The sequence below is a fragment of the Crocodylus siamensis genome, chromosome 1, assembly GCF_052110815.1.
Source record: "Crocodylus siamensis isolate JL-2025a chromosome 1, ASM5211081v1, whole genome shotgun sequence".
NCBI lineage: Eukaryota > Metazoa > Chordata > Crocodylia > Crocodylidae > Crocodylus > Crocodylus siamensis.
Window position 1 is genome coordinate 120,336,278 of NC_143395.1, and position 27,330 is coordinate 120,363,607.

The window sequence follows — 27,330 nt, forward strand, 5'->3', positions numbered from 1 at the left end:
TGCTGTCCAGCCTGAACCTTCTCTCTAGCAATTTGTGAGAAGTTGGACAGCCCTGACTCAGGATATGATTCTTTCAGTGGCTTACAGATTTTATTATATATGCAATGCATGATGATATAGTATAGTAAGAACATGTTGGATATTTTACGCTATTGGTTTCAGACTGTCAAATTACAGTGTTTAAATGCATACTGCATGCAAACATGTATTCAATGCTTTCCATTTATCCACTATTTAATTGTGTACAATTGTATGTTAGTAGATCAGAAAAGCAAGGTTTCCTTCACACGTACAAATCAGACTGTTTATACACATTGCTGAAAGTCACAGGAAAGGAAAAACAGTCCACACCCAATTATTTAACATTTTCTGTAATTAAAGCTGACAACTAAGAAATAGACTGGATGTCAAACTGCAACTGAAATTATCAAAGGATTCAAGAAAAGAAGAGACTTATCTCAAAGTCTATTTTAGCTGTCTATTTAGAAGCCAAAGGAAACAAAGGAGTGGATGAAGGAAAAAGACATGAAGGAAGTGTTTTAAATAACCCTTTACTCCTCAACCCCATTCAAAATCTTAAGAATTCTTATTTACACCTTGTCTGGATTTGTAGAGGGCATTTAGCAACCATTTTATATAAAAATATTTAGAAAAAAAACAGGGTAATTTTTGTGTAGTTTTTTTTTTTTTTTTTAAACCAACTGGCTTTTAGGCTATGACTTAGATGAAACCTGAAGCATGAAATAATGCATTTTTTCTGCATCCTTTTTGAAAGTGGAGAAGCAGTGTCTTTTCACTGGAGGATACAAAACCGGCAGTCACTTTGTACTCAGTCATTTTACTTTAAGTTTTCAACACTGTAACAACAATGTTTTAGTACAAAGACACTATGGCCTTCTACTTCAAGAAGTGGAAGAACTGACTATAAATAGTGAGGAAATAGTTCTTTTTCATGAACTAAAAAGCCACTTATACCTTTTGTATGATGCTCCAGCAAGCTGTTGTGCAGCTGATTTGGGTTAAGCATTCATACCAGGGCTTGGCAAAGCACAAAGTTCAGGTAAGTTTTGTTTGTTCATTTGCTGAAATCATTTCCATTAAAGATTCATAATCAGCATATTCCCTCAGGGATTTTATCATTTCATCTAGCAATTCTTCCCCTAACATGAATTTTTCAATGTGATGCACTGATCTGCTTATCCGGTGGTCAGTCACCCGATCCTGCGGGAAGCTGTATGTTCTGATCTTCTCAGATCTTCCTCTGGTCCCAACCTATGGAGACAAGAAAGACCAGTTTACCATCATATCATCATCACCTTTTTACCCATCACATACTGCACAAGTTCAGCGTGTGAACTTTATCTCTTTTCTCTCCACTGAAAATGAACAGCATACAGAGATGTAGTGATGGGACAACTCTATTGCTGTTAACTGTATCTGCAGCTGAGCCTTATATTCACTAGATACATAAACTAAGAACTCAGTTGTGTTTCTTATACTTACCATAAATTTACATGAACAGCTGAGTATGCATTATAGGATGAGAAAATTATGTATGTATTTAAAGTTGGTATTTTTTCTAGTGTTGTTTTGGTTCCTGGTACTTGGTAGCTCAAGGGTACCAAAGGTATTGTCCATGGGCTGGATCTGGACTGCAGAGCCATATCACCCTGCCCCCAGTGCTAATCGTGGGTCTCAGTGACCCACAAGCAGCACACAGACCACACTGGATGGCCTATGTCTCCCACATAGCGCCTGCTCCTGTTTGTATCCCAGAACAGCAGAGTGGTTACTGAGTGCAGCACAGCCCTGGAGTAGCTATGCGTTGCTCTGGAGCCTGTGATGGTGGCTCTAGAGCTATGTGGGGCAGACTTGGAGCAGCTGGAGCAGGACTGGGCTACACATGGTGCCCACTCTGGTCACTCCATACATGCTAGAATGCCGGGCTGGTCTGCGTCTGGCCTGACCAGCCCAGCCCTGCACCAATCCCTGCTTTGACTTTCCTGCTGTAGTTGTATTTTATTCCGTTGGTTTCAGTAGGTCTCTAGAGCCGTACAGTACTGTATATGTAAAAATAGAAAAGGGAGTTTACGTTGAACTACTGTATGTTTTTGCATGTCATATCACAGTATTAAGTTTGTAAGTTACCATGGTTACAAACTGGTATCACATTTTATTCTTTTTATGGTTTCTAGTTGTGATGATTCAAAAGAAAGACTTAACCTGCCCCAGGACCATACAGAGAAAGCAGCCTGAATGCTACTCAGGAGCTTGTAATGTCTGCCACATTAAGCCTTGAAGGAGCCTAGAGAACTAGTCCAGGACCAGCAGACATACTGCTATTGACAATGTATATGTAACAGAAGCCCTTCAAGCCCTGTATGACATTGCCTGGCTCCAAAACCTTAGCAAAATGTACAGGATAATTAGCTAATATGAAAACCAACTATGCATTCTGAAACCTCATCTTCTGAAGTTTTAAATAAAAATAAGCTGTGTGTTATATTTGGCTGTAAAGAAATCAATATTCTATTTAATCTAATATAAAACAATTAAAATACAACTTACTATTATGGCTAGTGAAACAGCAGAAAAAAATATTTGTATTTTACTGGTATTTGTTGCTAAATATTTTCAGAGAGAAGTTATTTTACTAGTGATAGAAACTACTGAAGACAGCAAAAAAGATATATACAGTAAAAGCTATATTATCTGGCACTTTATTAAAAATCAGCATGCTGATTGACACGGCAAAAGGGAAACTGGAAGTCTCACCATGGTACTTCCAGTGTTGCCAGCTCCCACTTGCTAACTTTGGACCACAGCCCAGGGCAAAGCAGCCTGCATAGGACCCCCCCTCCCTGTTTACCGGCACACTGACACCAGAGAGTGAAAGCCCTGGTACACCAGACGCGGCAGGAGGGGCGGTGGCCCAAACAGGCAAAGATGACTTTTAGATAACCAGCATATTTGATTAACCGGCACTCCCCATTTCCCATGGATGCCAGATAACACAGCTTTTACTGCAGTATAGTAGCATATATACAAGTATGTTTTACAAAGCGCATCTCCAATACAATTCAAAACAATACCATCCCATGTTCCTGTCCCTACAGACTAGACCTGCAAGAACAGAACCTTGTTTTGAGAGATCTTGAGGCCTCTTTTCTAAGATATTATCAGGCAATGGATGAAATCTGTGATGGTGGGAACTATTCCTTCTTGAAATATAGAAGGGAATGAGGCAGAGGAGTTTTTGTCTTTCCTTACTCATTTCCTCAGTCTCCTTGCATTCATCACGTGCCTCCTCTGATTTTTTATGCTTGCATTCCATAGCTCTTTGGGCCTCCCCCTGCTCTAGTTTCTTTCAGGCCCAATATGCTTTCCTTTATTCCTCTTTCCATGTCTTGCCAGAGTTTGCCCTCCTTCAAGTGTTCCTTTTTTCTTCCTTTTCCTGAGTATTCTTCATCCTGATACTGGAACACAGACACATTCCACCCAATTCATTTTTCTTCTGGTTCACTGTCCACCATTCTATTTGTTCATTTCATACTCCTTTCTGGACCCAGTCTGACCTTACTTCCCCTAGGACATGTCTACATGTGTCGCTTTGGCAATGTTGTTATGGCACAGTAACAGCCTGTACTGTACCGTATGATCAGCACACGGTTATTTTTAGCAGCTACTTCGCTGTAGTGGCGTGTTATACCAGGGAAGCATGTCAATACGGCGAAGCAGCTGCTTGTTACGTAGAGACACCCACGGACACTACCTCACTGCTGTGACATAGCATCATGTTGCAGACGCACCCCTAGTATCCTATTCCTACCTCAGTGAAGAATGCATGTATGTGTGCACACACTCATTCATTTGCAAAATAACTCATACCTGAATCTTTCGGTTACTGCATCTCTTTCTTGTCACTTCTTCCACCTGGATATCATACAGTCTAGCGTGAAGTACTTTCATAGCCTTCTCTTTGTTTTTCACCTGAGATCTTTGTTCTTGGCATTCAGCCACCACACCTAATTAGAGCATGAAATGTTAAATCTCATTATATTCGTAAGTTATTTAATAAGAATGTGATTACATAGAAATTATCTTATGCAAAGGTTAAAAAAAGATTTTTTAAAAAACATATGCAAGGGAGGAGGTGGAAAGCAGTCAAAAAAACTTCTAAAACAAAGGCCTACAGCCTATCCCACCTCAGAATTCTAAGCATGACCTAATTTCACCATTCTCTCTAGCGCTGAGAAACCATTAACTTATCTACGTTTGCAATGTACCATTATCTCAGCTTTAAAATAGTCACGACAATAAACCACAGAGAAGAAACCACCTGTACTTTGTATCAGCAAGTTTTCAGGGGCTCAGAGCAGAACAGGATCTACCAAGGCCCCATAATAAAGGGGCTGAGTCAGCCCAGGCCCAGATGGATATAAAAGAAGACTCCCCAGGTGACCAGGGAGCCTGTGACTAGGAAGCCAGTGAACAGGGACTGCCAACAGGGGAAGCAGTTTGCTGGTAGTTCGGGGGTAGTAGCATAGTCTATTACCACACAATCCTCGGGCATTGCTGAGACCTTCAACCAGACAGAGCCTGTGGCCCTGGACTGTGGGGGCTGTCTGGCACAACTGCGCATGGGAGCATTCCCACTTATGGGGTATGCTCCCTAGTGGAGTCTCTGGAGAGCCGAGTGTGAGAGCTTGAGAAGGAGGTACGCCAGTTACACACTATCAAGGCTGACAAAGATTACATCGACAGCTACTGCCAGGCCCTACTCCAGGAAAGAAGAAGTTGAGAAGAAGGTGGAGGAGAAGGTGACCATGAAGAAGACTAGCCACAAAGACCCTCCCAGAGATACCTGGAAGACAGTAGTCTCCAGATCCAGAGTATGCAGAGCTCGGATTACTCCTCCCCAGATGCTGCATAACAAGTATGTTCCCCTCATTACACATGAGGAGACTCCAACAGAGACACCAGAGGGGGAGGCAAGTACTTTCACCCCTAGGTAGGGATGCTGGGGGAGGGGGGGGACAGGACTTTTTCCTGTGGGGCACAGAGGGACCTATCTGCCATCTGGACCTGTTGGCCCAAGAGGTCTGCTGCCTTCCTGGGACCCACATCCAGGACACTGCAGAGAGGATCCCCAGGCTCACCCATCCCTCCAACTACAACTTCATGCTCCTCATCCATGTGGGCATGAAGGACACAGCCAGGAGTACGCTGGACAGGGTCATGAGTGACTACATGGTTCTGGGGGCTGAGCTCAAGCAGTTTTTTCTTCTGTGCTCCCTGTTGCAGGCCATGGACCCAAGAGGGAAGGCTGTGTGGAAGAAGTAAACAGACACCTCCAACAGTGGTACTACTGCGATGGATTTGGTTTCTTCGACCACAGCACACACTTCAGGGAGAGAGGACCCTTGGATGAGATGGCATCCACTTCACACGGAGAGGTAAGGCTCTGTTCTCAAGCCAGAATGGCTGATCTGCTAGACAGGGCTCTTTACTGACTCTGCTCCCAGATGGGGAAACTCCAAGTACAGCATGCCTGGGGACTGGCACACAGGAAAGTTCCTACGTGGAGGACACTAAGAGAACTATTTTTGAAAACGTTAATGGAACAGTTCTCCCACAGCGTCTCAGGAAATCAAGGGTGTCAGTTGGAGGCCTGAGCTGCCTGTCCACCAATGCCAGGAGCATGGGAAACGAGCAGGAGGAGCTAGCCCTCCTGCTCTCTAGTGGGCAATATGACCTGGTAGTGATCACGGAGACCTGGTGGGACCCCTTGCATGATTGGAGCATAGCCATAGAGGGCTACACCCTGCACAGAAAGGGCCGAGCAGGGAAAAAAGGCGGAGGGTAGCTCCCTATGTGAGGGCGCGGTACACCTCTCTGATAAGATACACCTGGCTCCAAAGATAAGCAGCTTGAAACTCTCTGGGTCAAGCTTGGGGGGGGGGGGGAAGTTGAGAGAGACCTAACTGTGAGTGTTTACTATAGGCCACCGAACCAAGGGGAGGGGCTTGATCTGGAGTTCTCTCAAGAACTGACAGAGGTCATGCACACAAGGGACCTGGTTGGCACTGGTGACTTCAATTACCTGGACACAGATTGGGAGGAACACTCAGCTAGGTCGGAACGGTCACATAGCTTCTTAACTGTAAATCAAGGAGCTTTCTGACCCAGGAAGTGCAAGGGCCAATCAGAGGTACTGCTCTCCCAGACTTGGTCTTGGCCAAAGGAGATGATCTGGTGTGTGGCTTGAACATTGAGGGTAGTCTGGGCAACAGCGACCATGAGCTCATCAAGTTCACTGTCCGCCACAAGGCTGACAAATGAACTACCAGGACTGAAGTCCTGGACTTCAAAAATGCTGACTTCAACAGGCTCAGGACATTTGTAGGGGAGGTGATATGTGACCAGGGACAGAAGGCAAATGGGGTGCATAAAGAGTGGTCATTCCTCAAGGACACAATTCTCAAAGCACAAAAGAAAACCATCCCCATGAAGAAGAAAGGTAGCAGGAGGGCTGGTAAGGCCTCCTGGCTCAATAGGGACATCGCAGCCCTCTTGAAAAAGAAAAAAAGAGGCGTACACACAGCAGAAGCTAAGGACAGTATACAACAGTGGTCTGCACTTCTGGGAAATGATTAGGAAAGCCAAGGCAGCAACTGAGTTTAAGTTAGCCAAGGGAGTCAAGGACAATAAGAAATCCTCCTTTAGGTATTTAGGGAGCAGAAGAAAAATAAATGTTAGTATGAGGCCCCTGCTTAACACCTCAGTACAGCTGGTAATGGACACTCAGGGAAAAACTGAACTCCTGAATGCCCACTTTGCTTCAGTATTTCCCTGGACCAAGTGAAAGACAAGCAACATAAGGATCACAGGGGGCAGGGTGGGAATGGTAGCCTTCCCATTGTGGATGCTGAGCTGGCGCAATACCAACTACAAAAGCTGGACATTTATAAGTCCAGGTGAACTTCACCTGAGAGTGCTGATGGAGCTGGATGAGGTCATTGCAGAAACCCTGGCAAAACCCTTTCAGAAATCGTGGCACACAGGGGAGATCCCTGAGGATTAGAAGAGGGCCAACACTGAGCCCATCTTCAAGAATGGGAAGAGGAAGGATCCAGGCAACTACAGGCCAATCAGCCTAACCTCCATCCCAGTGAAAATCCTGGGAAAACTCATTAAAGAATCTACGTGCAACACGCTCGTTCAAGGTAAGATTCTGAATGACAGCCAGCATGGCTTTTGTCATGGGTAGGTCTTGTCTTAGCAAATCTCATCTCCTTCTACGAACAGGTCTCTTGCCACCTGGCCATGGGAGAAAAGGTCGACATTATTTAACTAGACTAAATCAAAAGCCTTTTGGAAGTATCCCACGATATCCTTACAGAAAAATTGGAAGATTGTGGGCTTAACTGCTCAGCAGTTCAGTGGGTGGAAAACTGGCTGCATGGTAGGACCCAGACAGTTCTCATGAACACATCTGTGTTGTCCTAATGAGAAATGGCCAGTGGTGTCCCTCAGGAGTCTGTGCTTGGACTAGTGCTTTTCAACATCTTTTACAATTATTTGGATGTGGGGGGTGAAAAGCTCGCTGGCCAAGTTTGTGGACGACCAAGTTATGGGGGAGCATGGTCACGCCAGAAGATAGGTTGCAGCTACAGACAGATCTGGACAGGCTGGAGAGCTGGGTGGACCGGAACCAGGTGAAGTTCAACACTCGGAAGTGTAAGGTGCTTCATCTGGGGGCAAACAATCCCCAACATACCTACAACAATCCCCAACATACCTACAGGCTTAGTGGCAACAATTTGACTTTTGCCACAGCTGAAAGGGACCTAAGGATAGTGATTAACCATTGCATGAAAATAAGCCAGCAGTGCAATGCTGTGGTCAGCAGGGCAAACAACACCCTGGCATGCATTAACCGTTGCATCCCATGCAAAACTAAGGAAGTGATACTCCCACTGTACTCCACACTGGTGAGATCGCAATTCAAGTACTGCACCCAGTTCTGGGTGCCACACTTCAACAAGGAGGTGGAAAAACCTGAGAGAGTCCAGGGAAGAGCCACCTGTATGATCAGGGACTTGCAAGACACCATATATGAGGAGAGGCTGAGGAACTTGGGCCTCTTTAGCCTTCAAAAGAGAAGGCTGGGAGGGGACTTGGTAATGGGAGTACATCAAAAACTCGGTAAACAGCTGTTCACCAGGGCATCCCTGGGGAAAGACCAGGAGAAATTGATACAAACTCCTGGAAAGCTGCTTCAGGCTCAATTCCAGGAAAACCTCCTTCAGAGTCAGAGTGTCCAGACTGTGGAATAAACTCTCTCCAGCAATGGTGCAGTCACCTACCCTGGAAATCTTCAAAAGGAGACTGGACAGTCACCTCACTGGGGTCACTTGACCCCAGTTGTCTTTCCTACCTAGTGCAGGGGGACTGGACCCAATGATCTACAAGTTTCCTTCCAGCCCTTAACAATCTATGAACCTCTGAATAAGTGGAATTGTATTTGGTATTTTGTATTTGCATATTTTGTCAGTATGACTAGCACACAAGGAGGTTAATGCTGAATTTCAAGTGTAACTGCTGTTTAGCAAGCAAATCAGTGGAGGGGTTCAGAGTAACAGCAGTGTTAACCTCTGCATGCTGGCCATGCCTACATAGCGGCTCTGGGAGCTGCAGCAAGTAGCTGTTGTCCTCCTTATTAAAACATCTTTTTAAAATTTCATTTAAAAATTGATTTTGAAAACCCATCCCTTGAAAAAGTTTTACAAATAGCATGTTTAAATCATGTTGCCTCCCAATACTAATACCTGTTATTAAAAAAAAAAATAATTATCTAGTAGAGAACAGAACCACAACTTTATAGCTTTTTGACAGTTCAAACTCATATGCTGTGTCCATTTTAGTTATGAAAACGTGATACAAAATCTGCAATGTAAATAACAGGAATGTGCAGATACCTGTTGGAATATGGACAATCCGCACAGCACTCTCCGTTTTATTCACATGCTGGCCTCCAGCTCCACTGGCTCGCTTAGTTTCAATTCGTAAATCTTTCGGATCAATAGACAGATTAATCTGTGAATGGAAAGAAAGAGAGAGAAAAACCACAAAAAAGACAACGTCTAAATGTGCATAATTTAAACAGATCATTTAAATAGAGTAAAACTACTCTGAGTTGATGAGGACTGCACTGTGACAAGCCACTTATCTGCAGTATATTAATCCCAGTCAAGCTAACAAGAGGTGAAGATCAACACAAGATTAATTCTCAGCTAGTTTTACACTGTTAGTTCAGCAGCACTCAAAAGGAAGCAAAGTGTTTAGCCAGCCATTATGGAAAAAGGAAAATACAGATTATACAGAAAATGTGTATGTGAATAAAATCTCTGAGTTAGATAGTGGCAGAGTTTGCTTTCAATTTGTGTCAAGCATACAGAGATTCCTACAACAAGCCTCTTTTGAAGTCCACTTAGGAAGAAACAAAATTTAGATGACTGATTTCCAAAATATTCTCCCTTTTCATTTACCATATTTTTTGTTTCCTACTTCAGTAATACTAAGTATTTTTCTAGATTTGCAATAGACAGACTTCAGTTTTAAACATTTTTAATAAGACAGTCTAGTATTTATGCAGCCCAGCAAAGACAAGCTAAAGTGATTTAAAACCACAGAAAATTTGGGTTGGAAAAGACCTCAAGAGATCATCTCAATCCACTGCTCAAAGTAGGACCAGACCCAATTATACCATCCTAGCCAAAGTTTTGTCTAGTAAGGTCTTAAAAACCTCCAAGGATGGAGATTCAACAACCTCGCTTGGTAACCTGTTCCAGTGCTTTACTATTCTCCATATGAGAGTTTTTCTTACTATCCAACCTAAACTTCCCTTGCTGCAACTTGAGAACATTGCTTCTTGTTCTGTCACCTGCCACCATGGAGAACAGTCTAGCTCAGGGGTGGGCAAAATATGACCAGGTAACTGGATCAGCCTTGCAGCTGCCCCCATGGCATTCTGCATGGGCCCAAGACCTGCCTGCTCATGATGGGGCAGCCTGCACCAGGTCCTTGCTGGCACTTGTGGCCCCGCCCCAGTTCCAGCCAGTGTGAGCAGCTTCCAGCAGGACTGTTCCCAGTGCAGCTGCAGCCATGTGCTGCTCTGCTCCCCCCTGCCTCTACTGGTGGTTCCTGCTCTTGCTGCACTATGCTGTGGTGCTCCAGATGAGCAGCTTCAGCCGGGAGGCTCCTGTCCCAGTGCATGGCGTTCCAGCTCCAGCTCCCAGTTTCCACAAGAAACTACAGGTGCCACCCAACTGAAGCTGTTTGTCTGGAGTGGCACGGCATGGTGCAGCAAGCGCAAAGTCAGGACCAGGAGCCACCACTGAAGGCAGGGGGGGAGCAGAACAGCACACAGCCAGGCTGGGCCATGGGCACTAGTGGGAGCATGGCGCAGGCCTCTCCAGTGTGAGTGGGAGGGGCTCGGTGAGCCCTGATGCATGCACCCCTGCCCCCCCACTCCCCTCATTCATCTCAGGCTCCCAGGATCTAGCACCCAGGCAGGACCCCTCTACTTCCCTACACCCACACCCCAAATCTCCCAGAGCTGTCACCGCCCCATGACCTAGCCTCACTTACCCCTCCCACTCCTGAATACTTCTCTCCACCACTCACAGCCTCAGAAGGAGTTTGGGTGAGTTGTTGGGGGAGATGGGGTACTGACCTGGCCCATGACAGCTCATCCAAACTCCCTATGTGGCCCTTGGTCCCAAATAATTGCCCACCCCTGGTCTAGCTCTATCCTCTTTGGAACCACCAGGTAGTTGAAGGCTGCTATTAAATCCTCTCTCAATCTTTTCTTCTTCAGACCAAAATAAGCCTAGTTCCCTCAGCCTCTCCTCAAAAGTCATGTGCCCCAGCCTCTTAGCCATTTTCACTGCCTTTTGCTGGACTCTCTCCAATTTGTCCACAACCTTTCTGTAGTGGGAAGCTCAAAACTGGACACTGCTTCAGATGCTTCCTCACCAGTGCTGAATAGAGGAGAAGACTTACTTCCCTTGATCTGCTGGCCACGCTCCTACCAGTGCAGCCTAGTATGCTGTTAGCCTTTTTGGCAACAAGGGCACACTGCTGGCACATATTCAGCTCATTGGCCATTATAACCCCCAGTCCTTTTCTGCAGGACTGCTGCTTAGCCAGTCTGTTCCCAACCTGTAGCACTGCATGGGATTGTTCTATCCTAAGTGTAGGATTTTGCATTTGTTTTTACTGAACCTCATGAGATTTCTTTTGGTCTAACCCTCCAATTTGTCCAAGTCTCTCTAAATCCTAGTGTAACATATCTACTTCCTCCAGCTCAATGTCATCTGCAAACTGGCTGAGGGGGCTTTCTACCCCATTTTCCAAGTCATTGATGAAGATATTGAACAAAACTGGCCCCAGGACTGACACCTGGGGCACTCACTCCACTTAATACAAGCTGCCAACTAGATATCAAACTGTTGAATATTAGCTTCTGAGCCTGATGATCCAGCTAGTTTTCTATCCACCTTACAGTTCATTCATCCAACCTGTATGTCCTTAGCTTGCTTGTGAGAACATTGTGGGAGACTATATCAGAAGCCTTGCTAAAGCCAAGATACGTCACATCCATTGCTCTACTTGGATCCATAGAGCCAGTATGTCATCAATCACAGAAAGCAGTCAGGTTGGTCAAGTATGACTTGCCATTGGTGAATTTATGTGGACTATTCCTAATCACCTTCTCCTCCAAGTGCTTAGAAATTAATTCCTTGAGGAGCTGCTCCATGATTTTTCCAGGAACTGAGTGAGATAAGACTGACTGTTCTGAAGTTCCCCAAAATCTCCTGTTTCCCTTTCTTAAAGCTAGACACTATATTTGCCCTTTCTCAATCATCTAGGACCTTTCCCAATTGCCATGAATTTTCAAAGGTAATGGCCAGCGGCTCTGCAATCACATCAGCCAAATCCCTCAGCACCTTTGGGTGCACTGTGTCCGGCCCTATGAACTTGTACATGTCCAGCTTTTTAAAATAGTCCCTAACCTGTTCTTTCACCACTGTTGGCCATTCATTTCCTCCCCAAACTGCACTGCCAGGTAAAGTAGTCTGGGAGTTGACTTTGCCTGTGAAGGTTGAGGTGAAAAAAATACTTCAGCCTTTTCTGCACCATCTGTCTTCACCATCAGTAAGGGACCCACACTTCCCCTAATTTTCCTCGTTACTGACACACTTGTGGAAACCCTTCTTGTTACCCTTCATGTCCCTTGCTAGTTGCAACTCCCATTGTGCTTTGGTCTTCCTGATTTCATCCCTGCATGCCCGAGCAATACTCTTATACTTCTCCCTAGTTGTTTGTCCAAGTTTCCACTTCTTGTAAGCTTCCTTTTTGTGTTTCATCTTGCTGAAGAGTTCATTGGTATGCCAAGTTGGTCTTCTGCCATACTTGCTAGTCTTCCTGAGCATTGGGATGGTTTATTCCTGTGCCCTCAAAGTTTCTTTAAAATACAACCAGCCTTCCTGGACTCCTTCTCCCCACCCCCACTTCAACTGGCCTCTCAGGGGATCCTACCCATCAGTTCCTTAAGTGAGTCAAAGTCTGTTTTTCTGAAGTCCAGTCTAGTCTTACAAAATAATTCCCCAGATATGGAAGAGAAAAATTATAAGTGAGTTCTCAAGAGTTAGTTACCTATTTTTGTTTATGAGTGAAGATTTTGAGAACCACAAATACACATACTTATGGGTGCCACATCTTGTCCTGTAGCTCATCTGGACATAAATAATGAGCACAATGTGACCCAGCACTTTAAAAACCAATAAGGACACAAGAAGGATACAACATGTAAACCAGAAATGTTTTCCAACACAGCTTTTGAGACTGTAGGGAATGGTCACTGCTCACAGCGAAGTTAATTATATTTAAGTTCTCTTACCTCAGTGGGTTGGGGCAATATTGCAACAGACATTGTGCTGGTATGAATACGTCCCTGCTTCTCTGTCTTTGGCACTCGCTGAACACGATGCACTCCTCCTTCAAACTTCAGGTTCTTGTATGCTTCAGGACCTGCTATGCTGGCTACTGCATGTCTCAAGCCACCTTAAAAGAAAAAGGAAAAGCAGCCTTGAGTGGACAGTTCAGGATAGTTGCATTAAAATGTTAAAAAAACCCTCCTTAGATGTGACCAACACTTGTTCTTGTATAAAAATTAGGCATAATTAAGTAGGTCAAGCTGTACACGCACCCGATAATTAAAAAAACCCTCCTCATCAGGAAGATTGCATTCTTGATACCCCAAATATTTTAAAGCACTGGTGTTCAACTGATCCAGTCCTCAAGACTCCCCATGAGTCCAGAAGTGTGGCAGTGGGGGAACAGTGGCAGCATTAATGGCTGTGGTTTCTAGAACCATAGCGATCAATACTAGCACCACTACCCAACTGCCAAAACTCCAAACCTATCGGAAACACTGGGGGCTTGATGATGTGGCTTCACATGCCAGATTACACCAGTGCATGGGGTTACATCCACAGACCGATTATGGGTGCCAACCCCATGCCAGATCAGGCCTGCTGACTGACTCCATGCCACTCAGCTGGCCTGCAGCACTTTGTTCTACAGCTCGTTTCCTTTCTGTGCATGTGTCCTGTACTAGGAAAGATCAAGAACACCAATTAGTCAGTGAGGAGGCAGGCAATTTCTCTTTCTACCCAAGTGTTCTATGACATCTACAAAGGATTATTTTATTTATTTATCTTTGGTTTTAGTTAACTTTCTTTCACAACACAAACATATATGTACATATACATACATATATACATACAAATACACAAATATGCCCAACTTTAATATTATACTTTTTTTCCACTTCCCCTTTCTGGTTCTCTCCCTCTTCCTTTTTCTGCATCTTTCTTCATTGCCTTTGGCATGGATGTGGAAAAAAGCTTCCTATTTCCTTTCCCATTACAAGGGTCAATAATGAAATAGTTAACAAAGATAGTGAAATGTCATAGCTAGAATGCTATGGTTTAAAATTAACATTCAACAGAGAGTAAAAGGGGTTCATACCTTTTAACACCATCATTTCAAGTTATCAAAGACTCCAGAAGACCTCACTGCATCAGGTTTTTTTGGTTATCTTAGCATAAGGAATAGCCATAATGTGAACATACCATCTGGCCTACCAAAAATACATAAATTACCAGATCCAGATTGAAGGCCAGGTGTTTAACATCCCTAATATAGGATTTTGCAAATGTTACTGTTCTCTATAGACTTAATTTTATCTTGTAATATATTCAACACTTTGTTCAGTTTTATAAAAACAAAACAAAAATCTCTCACCCTTGTATTTTTATTACCTTCTCCCTTACAACACCATCTAACCTCTCTTGGTGATTTTTTAAAAAGTTTTATCCCCACTTCCCAAGACAACAGGGGTTAAATAGACTGATACATTTACAGAATGCATAATTAAATAGAGCTTACTGCTTAAGAGACTTGCCAGCCTCTATGAACTGATTATGTTCACACTGAACATTGCAATCACCACAAAATACTAATAAAGCAGTTATCCAATATATGGTTTTGATGTTAAATGAGGTCTGCCAAAGAAAAGTGGCAAAAGTGGCGTTTAAATTAACGGTAACTATTATTCCAGTCTTTAAATTGTATTACACGACCACCACCAGATGGAGGAAAGGGCCTCTTGTTTTTTGGGTTTTTTTTAATCGAAGTAGCCTCATGTAAGTAAAACACTGTTAAGAGAATTTGTTACTTTCACTGCTAAAATGAATATTAAAAAAGCTAAGTATACCCTACACAGGTGCATACAGAAGCAACAGATTGATATCATTATTAAAATATTATGAATAGCACTAGTGATGAGTTTTTATGATCTAACATGACAGTTTCTAGCAGCTTGTAGTAATTAATCTTTTTTTTCCTTTATTGTCCCTGGGTAAGTCTATAGTGCAGTCAAAATGAAACTGAAACTTATGTAGACACATCCAATTTAATTTAAAATTAAACTAGCTTGCATGGATATCAATGACAATGCAGTCAATATAGCACTGACCTCAGTGCAAGTTGCAAGAAAACCTGCCCAAGAAACTGAGTAAACAGGTAAGTTATTGTTTCTGCTACTTAATATAGAGACCCTGAAGTCTCCTGACATACAGAAAGTGTATAGACAGTGAACAGTAGGGAGGTCAATAAAGAAAATAATGTGCATGTTACTTAGAATTTTCCTGTTCACGGGCAAATGGAGAAGGACTTTCTTGACCTGTATGAATACTGGAAGTAATAACTGCAAATCACAAAATTTTTCAAATTACCTTCTGAACAAAGGAATTGATAGTGCATTACAAAAAGAACTTAAGCCTTATTAAAAGATATTCCTACAGGAACGTGATAGGTCGATCTCTGGAAAGAACAGTAAGACTGTCATTTTTGTGCATTATCACCCCAATTTTATTTTACCTTTTTCTTACTGAAATAAAACATGCAAATCAGATAAGAAAATATAATGGGAGACATTTCAGATAAATCCTATGTATTTCTGCTTAATCACTGACAATATTTTAGTTATATAGTACTCCTTTCTGTGCCAAGAAATCCAAAGCATAGACTAGATATTTAGCATAACACACACAATAAAGGCAGACAAGGTTCTCTGGGTGAATCTGATCTCTTTTATTAGAACCTTGTCTGCCTACGTCCTTAGACCAACCTACACAAAATGAAGGCATTATAAAAGCAAGAATATTAAATACCTAAAGAACAACTATGTCCAAATATATGAAAAATGACTCTGTCAGTGGACATCTTCACTGCAAACATTTTGTCTCAACTCTCACTGATTTTTCTGAAGGGATACCATTTGCACTGTGCAAAACAATTTTGTTACTTTACAATACATTTCAAATCACACCTTATTCATACACAGAAGAATAGAGCAAATCCTTGCTTATAGATAAAAATTGCTTCAGTAAGAGTGGCTGCTTCTATCTAATTGTTAAGTACTTGTGGACAAGACAACTAAAACTCCATTTGAAGTAAAATGTTTCTATTTATACATTTCTTACTTAAATTCAATGAATGACTACTAACCTATTTCACTGGGAGAGTATTCCAGTATTTCAAATCTCCACCTTTTATAAGCAGCATACTGTTGATACATATCAAATATATCTGCGGTGAATAGCATGGCTTCTTGTCCTCCAACTCCAGCAGCTAACTCCATGACAAGGTCATTGTTGTCCGTTTCTTCTGAAGGAATCAAAAGCAATATTATCTGTAAATACAAAAATGACACTCCCTTTTACCCATCTAAGATCTTCCTATGACACCTCAGTTCATGACAAGAATGCCATACATTTGTGCTATCATTCTGTGTTGTACTCCATTATGATAGCTTATTGACAGTCTCCAGCGAGGTAGATTTCTTAGTGCTTTACCCCTCTATTCAGGGCTTAAACACAACCTGTTGGCATTCTATACATATTTTTCCCCTTAATATATAGCACTTTTCACTTACAGGTTTCAAGGAATATTTATAAAGGAAATAAGTTATTTACCATCCTCATTTAATAGATGGGAAACTGAAGGATGATGAGGGGAAGTGACATGCCCAAGACACAAAGTATATATTACTTCAGTGACTTTTCCACTAATACATGAGCATTAAGACTTCCTCAAGTCCCATATGTATGTGCTAAAAGAAAACTATTTTTGACTTTGTAGAGTTTTTCAGGATTCAGAACTGGTGAATTCTTCTGGAAAATGCTGATGAGTTCCTGATAACTAAAAGTCTGTTTTGAACTTGTGCTCATTTAAACGCAATACTAACTTATTAGCTGAATAATTCTGCCTGAAAAAGTGCAAAAGTGCATCAAAAGCTATGATTAGATGTAACCTTAAACCATTTTAGAAGGGGTGGGGAACTTGTGCTTGAGGCGTGCAAATAAGTTATTCCAATTTAACTGTTATGTCTGTTTCAACAGTGATAAGCAAGCTAGATTCCTTTAACTTTAACCCTGAATGAAACAAAGTTAATTACAACAGTTTTGCTTCACCTGTATTGTTGTAGGTAGGACTAAACAGACCTAACATTTATGTCAGGGCCTCTTATACCAGTATGTTTTGAAGTAAGTATACATTATGTTTGTCTATATCCAGAGTTGCACTGTTGCATTTTGTCATTTTTAAACTGGAAAGACCTGAAATGAAAGACGCACTGATATCAAAACCAGAAGTTTCCTAATTAATATACTTTAAGACTTGCATGATGGGCTAACCTCAAATTTTGAACTTTTTTGTAACGTCTTCAACCTATTACTGGTTGCCCTATTAAATTAATTTTCTTCGTATCCAATATACTCTTCCTGTAAATCTTTTTGCATATTTTTTGTGAACAACATAAAAAGCAAGTATTTGATTGAAGAGCAGAACTTGGGGCAAAACTAATTTTGTCTCAACAGATCAGATTTGAGCAATAACCTTCATTCTAGAGGGAATATATTTCAGTAAAGATTCTACTATAAAGGTATCTATACAAACTAACAGTTGAGTAATAGCTACAACGTTTTAAAATGTCTTTAAAAAAAGCCTATTCCTGCAATGATCTATATATTGCTCTCAGTAGATAAAGACCCAAGGCACCTGAAGCATACAAATACGTAGTAAACTAATCAAACGATTTATTTTGCAGCCTAAGAAAGGAAGTCTTACTGGTATTTATAGTTTGTGAATCTTAGAAGGTCCACATATCAAGCTTTATAGACATGCATAACACAAATGGGAAAAACAAAGAAACAAACAAAACTATCTGAATAAGTTCCTGTGTTTATAAATGGGGATTCAGTCTGACTCTTGGCAATTTAACAGTGCTAAATCAGTAGGCAATATTACTTTTAAAAGAAATATACCTGGCGTTTCAGTTCAGCTACCTCCTCCTGGCAAGAAATGACTTCCTTTGCAGCAAGCTTACGCAAATCTTCATTTTCATCTGGAACATTACAATATGTTAGTTTTCAATGGCTATGATTTAAGCAAATCTAAGTAAACTTCCTCCCACAATCATTCTAATATAATAAAGAGTTTAGTCTGTCTGTCTGTGTGTCTATCTGTCCATAATACTTTTGGCCAGCTGTACATGCACTGCTGAGAGGGCACGTGGCAATTGGCTGCGCAGGCCCGTTTGAGCCACTGCTGGGAAAGTTTGCGGTGGTGGCGGTGAACATGCCCCAGCCACCAGAGCAGTGACGCTTTCCCCTGCCTCCCTGCCTGAGAGCAAAGAGGAAGGTCATGGTGGTAGTGCACCTCTGCCACACCCCAGAATAGCTGGCAGGGAAGGGGATGCAGCAGGCAGGGAGGGAGGGGAGCGAGGCGGTGGTGGCTGTTGTCAGGCTGGATGGCAGGGAAGGAGGGGAGCGGGAAGGGGAACCAATAACAGCTGGCAGGAAGGGGGAGGCGGTGGGGAGGGAGGCTGTGCAGGCCCAGGCGGGCAAGGGGTGGGGGGAGGCAAAGGTGGGATGTCACAGTGGCAGCTGTTGCCGGGGCCAGGTGGCAGGGAAGGAAAGGAGGGAAGCAGGGAGGAGAGGTGGGGGGGGGGGGGGTCAGTGGTGGTGCTGCCCATCCCTGACAACAGCTGGCAGAGAGGGGGAGGCAGCGGGGAGGGAAGGGGAAGTGGGGGGAAGCCCTGATGCAAGGCGGAGGTGGGCGGCAGGAGGGAACCCCAGCACCAGAGGCTGGAGGAGGTGGCAGCAGCAGAGGGAGTCTTTACATGGCCCGCCTGGAAGGGTCAGCAGGAGGTGAGGGGGGCTATCTGATTTGTCATTCTTGACGGGCAATTAGCTAGGCATATGATAAACCTACATTCTTTACTGGATAAAAATCATATGCTACCTGTATGTAAAAGTTTAACTATGGCATGTGGTCAAAATGAAGTTTTTTGATGCTCTACTGTGATCAAGATTATTTCTTTATTTCACATTCAATTTCCTTATTCCATTTTGCTAGGAATGTAAGAAGCTTAAAATAGTCCGTCAGGCTTCACACTGGTACTCTTCACTAAAGCAAATGTTACTTTTTGTTAACTACAGTGCTGCAACTTCATGGGCCAAAAAAAAAAAAAAAAAAAAAATTTGAATTACTTTAAATGATGACCAGGCTTCTGGTCATATTCAAAGCAAAGGTGATTTTATTTTTAACCTGTGTGATATCCAGGTTTTCTGTTTAAAAACTGCAAATTCTCTGATAACCCCCCCTCCAAATTCTTTGATTAAAAGCCCCAAAATCCATAATTAAAATGAAACACCATTATAGATCAGTTGAATGCAATGTTTTGTCGAGATATTTTCAATTTTGAAGCAATTTGGAAACCTACCAGTGCCTCTATCACTATAATAAAATAAATTCTAAATACCTACACATTTTATTTTGGGTTTTTTATTATCAAAAAATCAGGTTGTCCCTGCATCTTTCAACTCACCAGGACATGGGTCCATCTGTGGCTGTCCCCAACACACCGCTTTGTGGTGCTGAGCAGCCCTGATATGCTGATGCCCTTCCCATGCCATTGCCCCTTACTCCCCACCCACAGCCCACCACCCCCACCCCCACCCCCCAGCTGCCAGGATTACGGGACCAGGGGTCTGGGTTTGTAGCCCCCTGCTCCTTGCAGCAGCACCCAAGCCCTGACTGCTGCCCACAGGAGGTGGCGGCTGCTACAGCCCAAATGGGACATGGAGCGTGGAGCCTGGTTCCCCCTTGCCCACAGGCAACATGGCTAGAATGGAGCCCATGGGGGGGGAGGGGGAGGGGGAGGCTGCCGGCTCAGGCTCAGGCTCCTGTCCTGCTGCCCTCCTCCAGGGCCTCTGAGGCCCAGAGGGTAAGACTTGGCACAGCAGTGCAGAGCAAGACCAGGCAGGGCAGCTCAGTGCTGCTGCCATGAGCCTGGTGCTGCCATGGTGAAGAGCCCCGTGCCCACCCAGTAGCAGTGGGAGGCACATCTCTGTGCCGTCATCCCCACTGCTGCCAGGCGGGCAGGGGGTGCTTCACCATGGGAGCGTGGGGCTTGCAGCAATGGCACCAAGCTTCCCCACCCCACTCTGCCCTGCCACACTGGGTCATGGAAGCCCTGGGGGGAGGACAGCAGGGTGGGGAGCCTGAGCCCACAGTTGGCAGCCTGCACCCACCCCTACCCCACATACAAATCTGAGGGGCCTGTGCTCCCCATTCCTCCTCCAGGACTGCGCGCAGCAGTGGGCGGACAGCACCCCTACCCCCCTGGACAAACCTGCATGTTTCTTCTTAAAAAGGCAAAAATCCATGTTCTCCTTAAAAGGGGAAAAGTCACAGTTTACCACATTTTTCCATTGCAAACTGAAAAGGCGAATCCCTGGTGATAATCTTACTACAGTTATATACTACAACTTTCTTAACTATCAAGACAGGGGCTAGGATTTAAAAGATATTGGTCAAATTCAACAAATACCTGTAGTCCTGCAACACTGCTGCACAAGAATTTAGAAGAAAGAGATAACCTAACTATATGATGACCTATGTGATGGCATAATATGAAATCAATTCCAATTTATCTCAATCAAAAGATAGCTAAAACTGCTGTGGAGACAGTGTACTCTACTTACACACGCACTGCATACATACATAATTCACTTAAGAATGTGACATCAAGGTCAGTCCCAATTTGCTGCCTACTGCAGATAGTGACAAACTTCTGTTGTCTGCATATTGCTCACGCACAGAGTGATATACATAGGGATCTACTCAAATCGCAGTTTTGCAGAAGTCTCAACATGGCGCAATCTCCACAAAATCAGCTGGGGGGGGGAGGAAGGAACAATAAAGACCTTACTAAAAATAAAATCCTGGCTCCCCCGCGTCGACTGATTAAATTAGGGCTGTCCACCTAGTGGCCCATGTACCACATGGGGTTAACACTCAAGCTGTGGGTTCCCACCCAGGCATTTCTCCTTTTGTTGCTGCTGTCATGAGGGTCTCAAGGCTACCCTACCCTCTTCCACCTTTTTTTTCCTGAACTTGCCAGGGGGAGAGGGAGAAAGGAACAGAAGACAAGGGTGAGGGGGGAAGAAGAAAAAAAGAGAGGACAAGCATCAGGATACCTGCGTGGGGATAGTCAAGAGGGAGGGCACATGGCATGCAGGTAACCCAGGGGTCCCATGGCCCATGCCACTTGCAGCCCCTGGCTGCTCAAAAGTTGGACAGCCTTAGCTCACACTAAGTTTGGGTAAGTACATGGCCTTTAAGTCCTGAAGCTGTGCACTTTGTACACTGTAAATCAAGGACTGAAATGTTAATAACTTAAGGTCAAATACTTGCCATGTTGATTTCCAGACCAGTGTCAACATCTCTAATAACTCAAGGCCAAGGGAAAATTTAAGGAAGGCTTTATACAAGGATAAAAATAATACATTTTAAAAAAAAAATCTATTTTTAATGTACTATATTTTCCTTTTAAAAAGCACATCTTTTAAATTAAATTTGACAACCTAGTTAAAGCTAAAGTTGCTATGATCTATTCATATTACAGCCATTAAATAAATCCCAAACAGTATGCTTACTGATAAAGCTTTAGAATAGATAGTCAAGTTACTGAACTGCTAAAAACTTAGCTAGCACTCAAGGTAGATTTGTATCTTATAGCCTAGAGTAACCATATATCCAGGTTTTCCTGGACATGTCCTCTTTTTGGGTCCTCCCATCTCTGTCCAGGGGTTTTGGTTTTTTTTAAATATCAGAAGATGTCTGGGATTTTGCTCTGCCTCTGCTCCAGCAAGTTGCTGCTTGGGGTGGGGGCAGAGGGGGAAGGCGATTGGAGGCCAGAGCATCACATGCTCTGTGTGCAGGCCCCGGCAGCTGGAGGAAGGTAAGTCTGTGCGCGAGTATGTGCCTATGCCGGCTGGTGCAGGGGCTGCTGCAAGGCAGGGAGGTGGAAGAAAGGGGTAGAAGGGTTCTTTGGGGCCAGCAGAGATGCAAGGGGCTGCAGGTTGGGAGTGAGGGTCACCGGCAGGGCAAGGTGGGGGGAGGGGGGAGGCTGTGGCTTGGGAATGAGAGGCAGGGGCAGGGCACAGGCATATCACTGACTCCCTGCCCCCCCCCCATCATATACTACCTCCCCCCCAAACACAGGTGTCCTTATATGAAACTGGAAATATGGTAACCTTATTACAGACAAAAGAGAGAGAGAGAGAAAGAGAGGGCATGAGCACACATACACATGTGTGCACACAAGTATGCTTATATGTACATAAAGCAGAGTGTAAGGAGAGAGAAATTAGAATACAAGCGAGAGAGGAGGGAGTAGGGAGGGGAAAGGGGCAGTGTTGGGAGAGGCAAACAAACAGTAAACCCATCAGAATAAATAGGGTTACCATATTTCCAATACAAAAAAAGGGGACACCTATGGGGGGGAGGGAGGGGGAATGGGTATGATTGGGGGGGCAGTGATATGCCCATGTCTTGCCTCTGCCCCTCACTCTTAAGCCACAGCCCCCCCAACCCTCTTGCTGCTTCTCACTCTTGAACCACTATGCTGGTGCCACTTGCTCCCAACCCGCAGCTGTCTCTGTCTCATCTGCCAGCAGCTGCCAGACCCATGCGCAAAGCACATGATCACCTTTTCCTGCTGCTGCCAGCCTCAAGCAGCTAAGCCAGTAGTGCCAGGGAATAGCAGCAGAGCAAAAACCTGGACATTTGTTTGCATTTTAAAAACCTGCACAGATGGAGGACAGGGGACAAAAGAGGGGACATGTCCAGGAAAACCCGGATGTATGAATAAAGACATCACAAAAACTAACCCAGGTAATGAAATAAGAATCCATAGTCCCTATTTAAACTACAGGCATACCTCGTTTTATTGCGCTTCACTTTATTGCGCTTTGCAGATATTGCGTTTTTTACAAATTGAAGGTTTGTGGCAACCCTGCATCGAGCAAGTCTATTGGCGCCATTTTTCCAACAGCATTTGCTCACTTCATGTCTCTGTGTCACATTTTGGTAATTCTCGCAATATTTCAAACTTCAGCAACCACCACCCTGATCAGTCAGCAGCCATCAACATCGAGGCAAGACCCTCCACCAGCAAAAAGATTACAACTCGCTGAAGGCTCAGATGATGGTTAGCATTTTTTAGCAATAAAGTATTTTTTAATTAAGGTATGTACATTTTTTTTTTTTTTAGACATAATGCTATTGCACACTTAATAGACTACAGTATAATGTAAACATAACTTTTATATGCACTGGGAAACCAAAAAATTCGTGTGACTTGCTTTATTGCAATATTCGCTTTATTGGGGCGGTCTGGAACATCCAATCTGTGGATGATTTCTTGTTCTCAAATTTTCCATTCAAATTAGTCTGAAGAAGTTTGCTGTTGAAGGGACTATGGATTCTTATCCCAATTGTGACTCCTTTGTTCCTACTGCCTGTCCTAGCGCTGCCCCTTCCTCTACCCTCTCCCTTGTCTTTTGCATTCTAGTTTCTCTCTCCATCTTACACTCTTTCTGCACACCCTTTCACAGCAACTGATGTGCATGAGCACGCTCTCCCTGCACCACCCTTTGGTTACTCTAGGCAAATATACCCTGCCTTCTAAGCACTCAGAACCAGCCTCCTGGAATGCTAAAACCAGCTTTTGCTGGCAGTAGCTTTTTTAACAAACAGAAAAAAAAATCTTCTTTATTCCTATTTATTCATTAATTAAATTTAATGCTTGGGTCACTCAAAGCTAGGTACCAGATTAGAAACCAAAAAGCAACAAAGCTTAGTTTTATTTTCTAAGGAAGGATGAGGAAGAAAAAAATATGAAGAGGATGAATTCTGTTGGTTACAAAATCTTGATAAACATTGTGAACAGAAAGCATTATCCAATCCAGTTTCCTCTGTTTAACAAAATCAATTAAGTTTAAAATGCAAAATGGAGTTTAATATATTACATTTATCAGGTATTTTTAAGGACATACATATAATATTGTTTATAATATTATAATATTGATTTTAGCCATTTCTAACCAAATTCCAATGTCCATTCAAATGAAATCTGACACAAAGCCAAGAAAAAGTAATCATTTAATCAATTAAATAAGAAAGGTGTCATTCATTGCCTTTCTAGATGAATAAAAATGTAAGAAGTAAGAATCTGAATAATGTCTGTCAGAATTTAATTTATTCAATATGGCATATCCATCTGGATAGGAAAAAAGCACTAAATTATACCTACCAGGGACCCACATGCTTTCATTAGGAAAAATAACTAGGAATGACAAATGGCAAACAAGATGAAAAATTACTATTACATAGAGGGGTCAAATTCTTACTTCTTGCTCTCCCTGGCCAAGGACATGCACACAAATAGCACCTGCGTGTGAAAGTAGTGGCAGCAGAGGAGGCGGCCCTTCCTGGGGGAGTATGTGCTGGTAAAACTCCTACCAGTTATCACCTTGAGGGCCCATCAAGGACAGCAGAGCTTTAGTGGTTCTGAGGAATCTTTTTTGCAGAGATTTCTTGAAATAAACGTTTCTCGAGTTGCAGTTTTAGTCATCAAAATCATCATCATCAAAAAAAAAGCTGTACGTGGCTCCATATTGCTCATTCTTCATCTAGGAAGAAGTTCATAGCTTTCTCCCCAAAACACTCTCATTGCCCTCATGCCTGCTGGTCACTCTCTCTGGTCCCACCCCAGTTCTAATGAACCTCTTATCTGTCTGTGGAGGTAGTCATATTTGTCCTGAGCAACTTCCTAGGTGTACAGCAGTGGTTCTCAACCTTTTTGTACCAGGACCCAAACATCAATGGCCAGTCCTGATCTAGTGCCCCTCACCTCTGCCCCTCAGGTATGTGGGGGGCAGGGAACCCCCAAGCAGCCCCTTGATGGCTTTTCCTTTGCAGGCTGGCAGAGTTAGAGCCTTCATTTCCCATGTTATCCATTTTAACGTTTGTTAATCCATATTTTAAACTTTGTTCACAATCCTTTCATATGTTCTCACGACCCATTTTTGAGTCATGACGCATGGGTTGAGAAAAAGTGGTGTAGAGGCTAAGTGCGACAGCCTCCACAGACAGATGAGAGGTTCATTACAACCTGGGCAGATCACAGAGAAGATCAGCAGGAAGCAGAGCGATGAGGGTGGCTGGCGATTGTTTTAAAGGGGGGGAAGCAGCGTCAGCAAGGCGCGAGCGCCATCCGCAGGAGAAACCCACAGGGCGCCTGCAGATGCGGACGCAAGTGTGGTTTGCGAGGTTGCAGACCAAACCACGCACAGAGGGTTGCCAACCCACCTGGAGTGGCTGGGAGCCTACAGGAATAGGCATCCGGCTCGCGGTGACGCCTGAAAACAATCCGGGAGATTTTAATATCTTAAGAAAATAAACGAATGGAATAAATGCATGTAATTTGTACCGAAGTTCATTCATTGGTGAAATATCACAGTGTCATGCCATTGCGTTTGTGTTCCCCAGCACAATTAATGACAATGTCATGTTGGGGGGGTGGGGAAAAATCTAGAATAGTTTCAGAGTTGCAACCCTACATTTGCAGCAGAGGACGGGATTTGTTTATTTTTATTTTTTTACACCAGCTGCGTCAAAAAACAACCAAAAAAAAAAAAAAACCGCACGAGAGGGAAAAAAAGCGGTGAGGATCCTCCAGCCTGGGTGCTCCCCGCGGCCCGGCTGCTACGTCACTGTGGAGGCTCCGACCCCTTCAGGTCCCGCACCCTCCCGTCCGGAAATAGCCGGAGCGGTTAGGCAGCAGCAGGTTTCCCCGCCCCGCCCCGGGCGTCAAGAGCACGTGGACGTGACCGCGCGCTCACTATCAGGGGGCGGGGCCTCTGCAGAGACTGGCGAGGGGGGGCCGGGCGCGTCCCTACCTGAGCGCGCCAGCTCTTGCGTCTCCTGCAGCTCCTGCTCCTTGGCCCGCAGCCGCTGTATCCGCGCGGCCAGCTCTCCGTTGCCCGCCCGCGCCTCCAGCAGCCGCGGCAGCCCCGGCGCCGCGAACAGCTCCGTCAGGTCGGGCGTAGCGCTCAGCGGCCGCCAGGGCTGCTTCCCTCCGAGACCGGCCCCGGCCCCGGCCGGCCGCAGCCCTAGCGCCGCGCGGAGCGCCCGCAGGAGCAGACGCATGGCCGAGGCGCTTCGGGCCCCGCCCCCGGGCTGCCGAAGCAGCCGAGCGATCTGTTGACCTTGTCCCCGGAAATAGCTGAAGTGCTTCGGCTTGCATCAGGACCCTCCTCGATTCTGATTGGGCGTGAAGCGAGTGATGGGCGGGGCCGAGAAACCCCGAACCGCTAGAATTGGGCAGGAGGCGTAGCCTAGCGTCCCTTAGAGCCCTTTGGTATTTGGGCATTGGGCGTGGCCGAGTCTCCACCGGAGCCGCTGCCATTGAGCTGGGGGCGAGGCCTAGCCTCCTTGGGGCTCGTTGTCATTGGGCAGGGGGCGTGGCCGAGCCTCCCTCCTGGGCCGCTGTCATTGGGCAGAGGGTGTAGCCGAGCCCCCATCTTCCGCCGTCGTTGTCATTGGGCAAGGGGCGAGGCCGACCTTCCCGCTGCGCTCGCTGTCATTGGACAGGGGGCGGGGCGAGGCCGAGCCTCCAGCTGGGCTAGCTGTCATTGTGCTGGGAGCATGGCGGAGCGTACCCTGGGCCCTACTAACAGTGAGGAGAAGGTGTGGCCTAGCTGGGGGGGCTGTCTCTGCTGTGGGGGGCGTGGCCAAGCGTCTTGGGCCGTGCATGCGCCGTCCTGCTTAGCGGCGCATCGCGTTGGCTTGGCTCTGGCAGAATGGCACAGCTTCAGTTCGCAAGGGGCTGCTTGCCCACTCCCTGCACCACACACACTGGTGGGGCTGGGGGCAGTAGGTCTGGAATGGGGGACACTGAGCCGGGACTGGCCATGAATATTTACAGAGAGGTCCTGGTGCAAAAATGGTTGAGAACCAGGGACCTAGGCCACCCCCCTGCCTGAGACAGGACCATGCCCAGGACTCTGGGTCACATATTGGGAAGCAGAGTCCTAGACAAGTAGGGTTGGAAGGGACTGCTGTAAGCCATGTAGTTCAACCCCCTTTCCCCTAGCAGGATCATCCCTATCCAAACCATCCCATACAACTTTGAAATACATGATTACCTTGAGGCCTGATGCAGGCAGTATCGCCAGCCCCATTGTGCCAAAAATCATGAGGGAAAACTCTTAAAAAATCGAGAGATTGGCATGCACATCATGAGATGCTATTTTTGAAGTGTGTTTGTGGGGGGTTATTGGT

At 44.7% G+C, this 27,330-nt stretch overlaps 1 protein-coding gene across 1 annotated transcript; it reads right to left on the reverse strand.

The window, feature by feature from the left end:
- Positions 1-355: 355 nt before the first annotated feature.
- On the reverse strand, positions 356-26,281 carry MTRF1L (mitochondrial translation release factor 1 like). The gene is made up of 7 exons (XM_090041597.1): positions 25,947-26,281; positions 17,961-18,040; positions 16,144-16,327; positions 12,968-13,131; positions 8,982-9,099; positions 3,889-4,025; positions 356-1,272 (listed from the first exon to the last, which is right to left on the reverse strand). Exons 1-7 carry the CDS (start codon positions 26,194-26,196, stop codon positions 1,057-1,059), a joined length of 1,149 nt encoding a protein of 382 aa, XP_089897723.1. The 5' UTR covers positions 26,197-26,281; the 3' UTR covers positions 356-1,056.
- Positions 26,282-27,330: the final 1,049 nt, after the last annotated feature.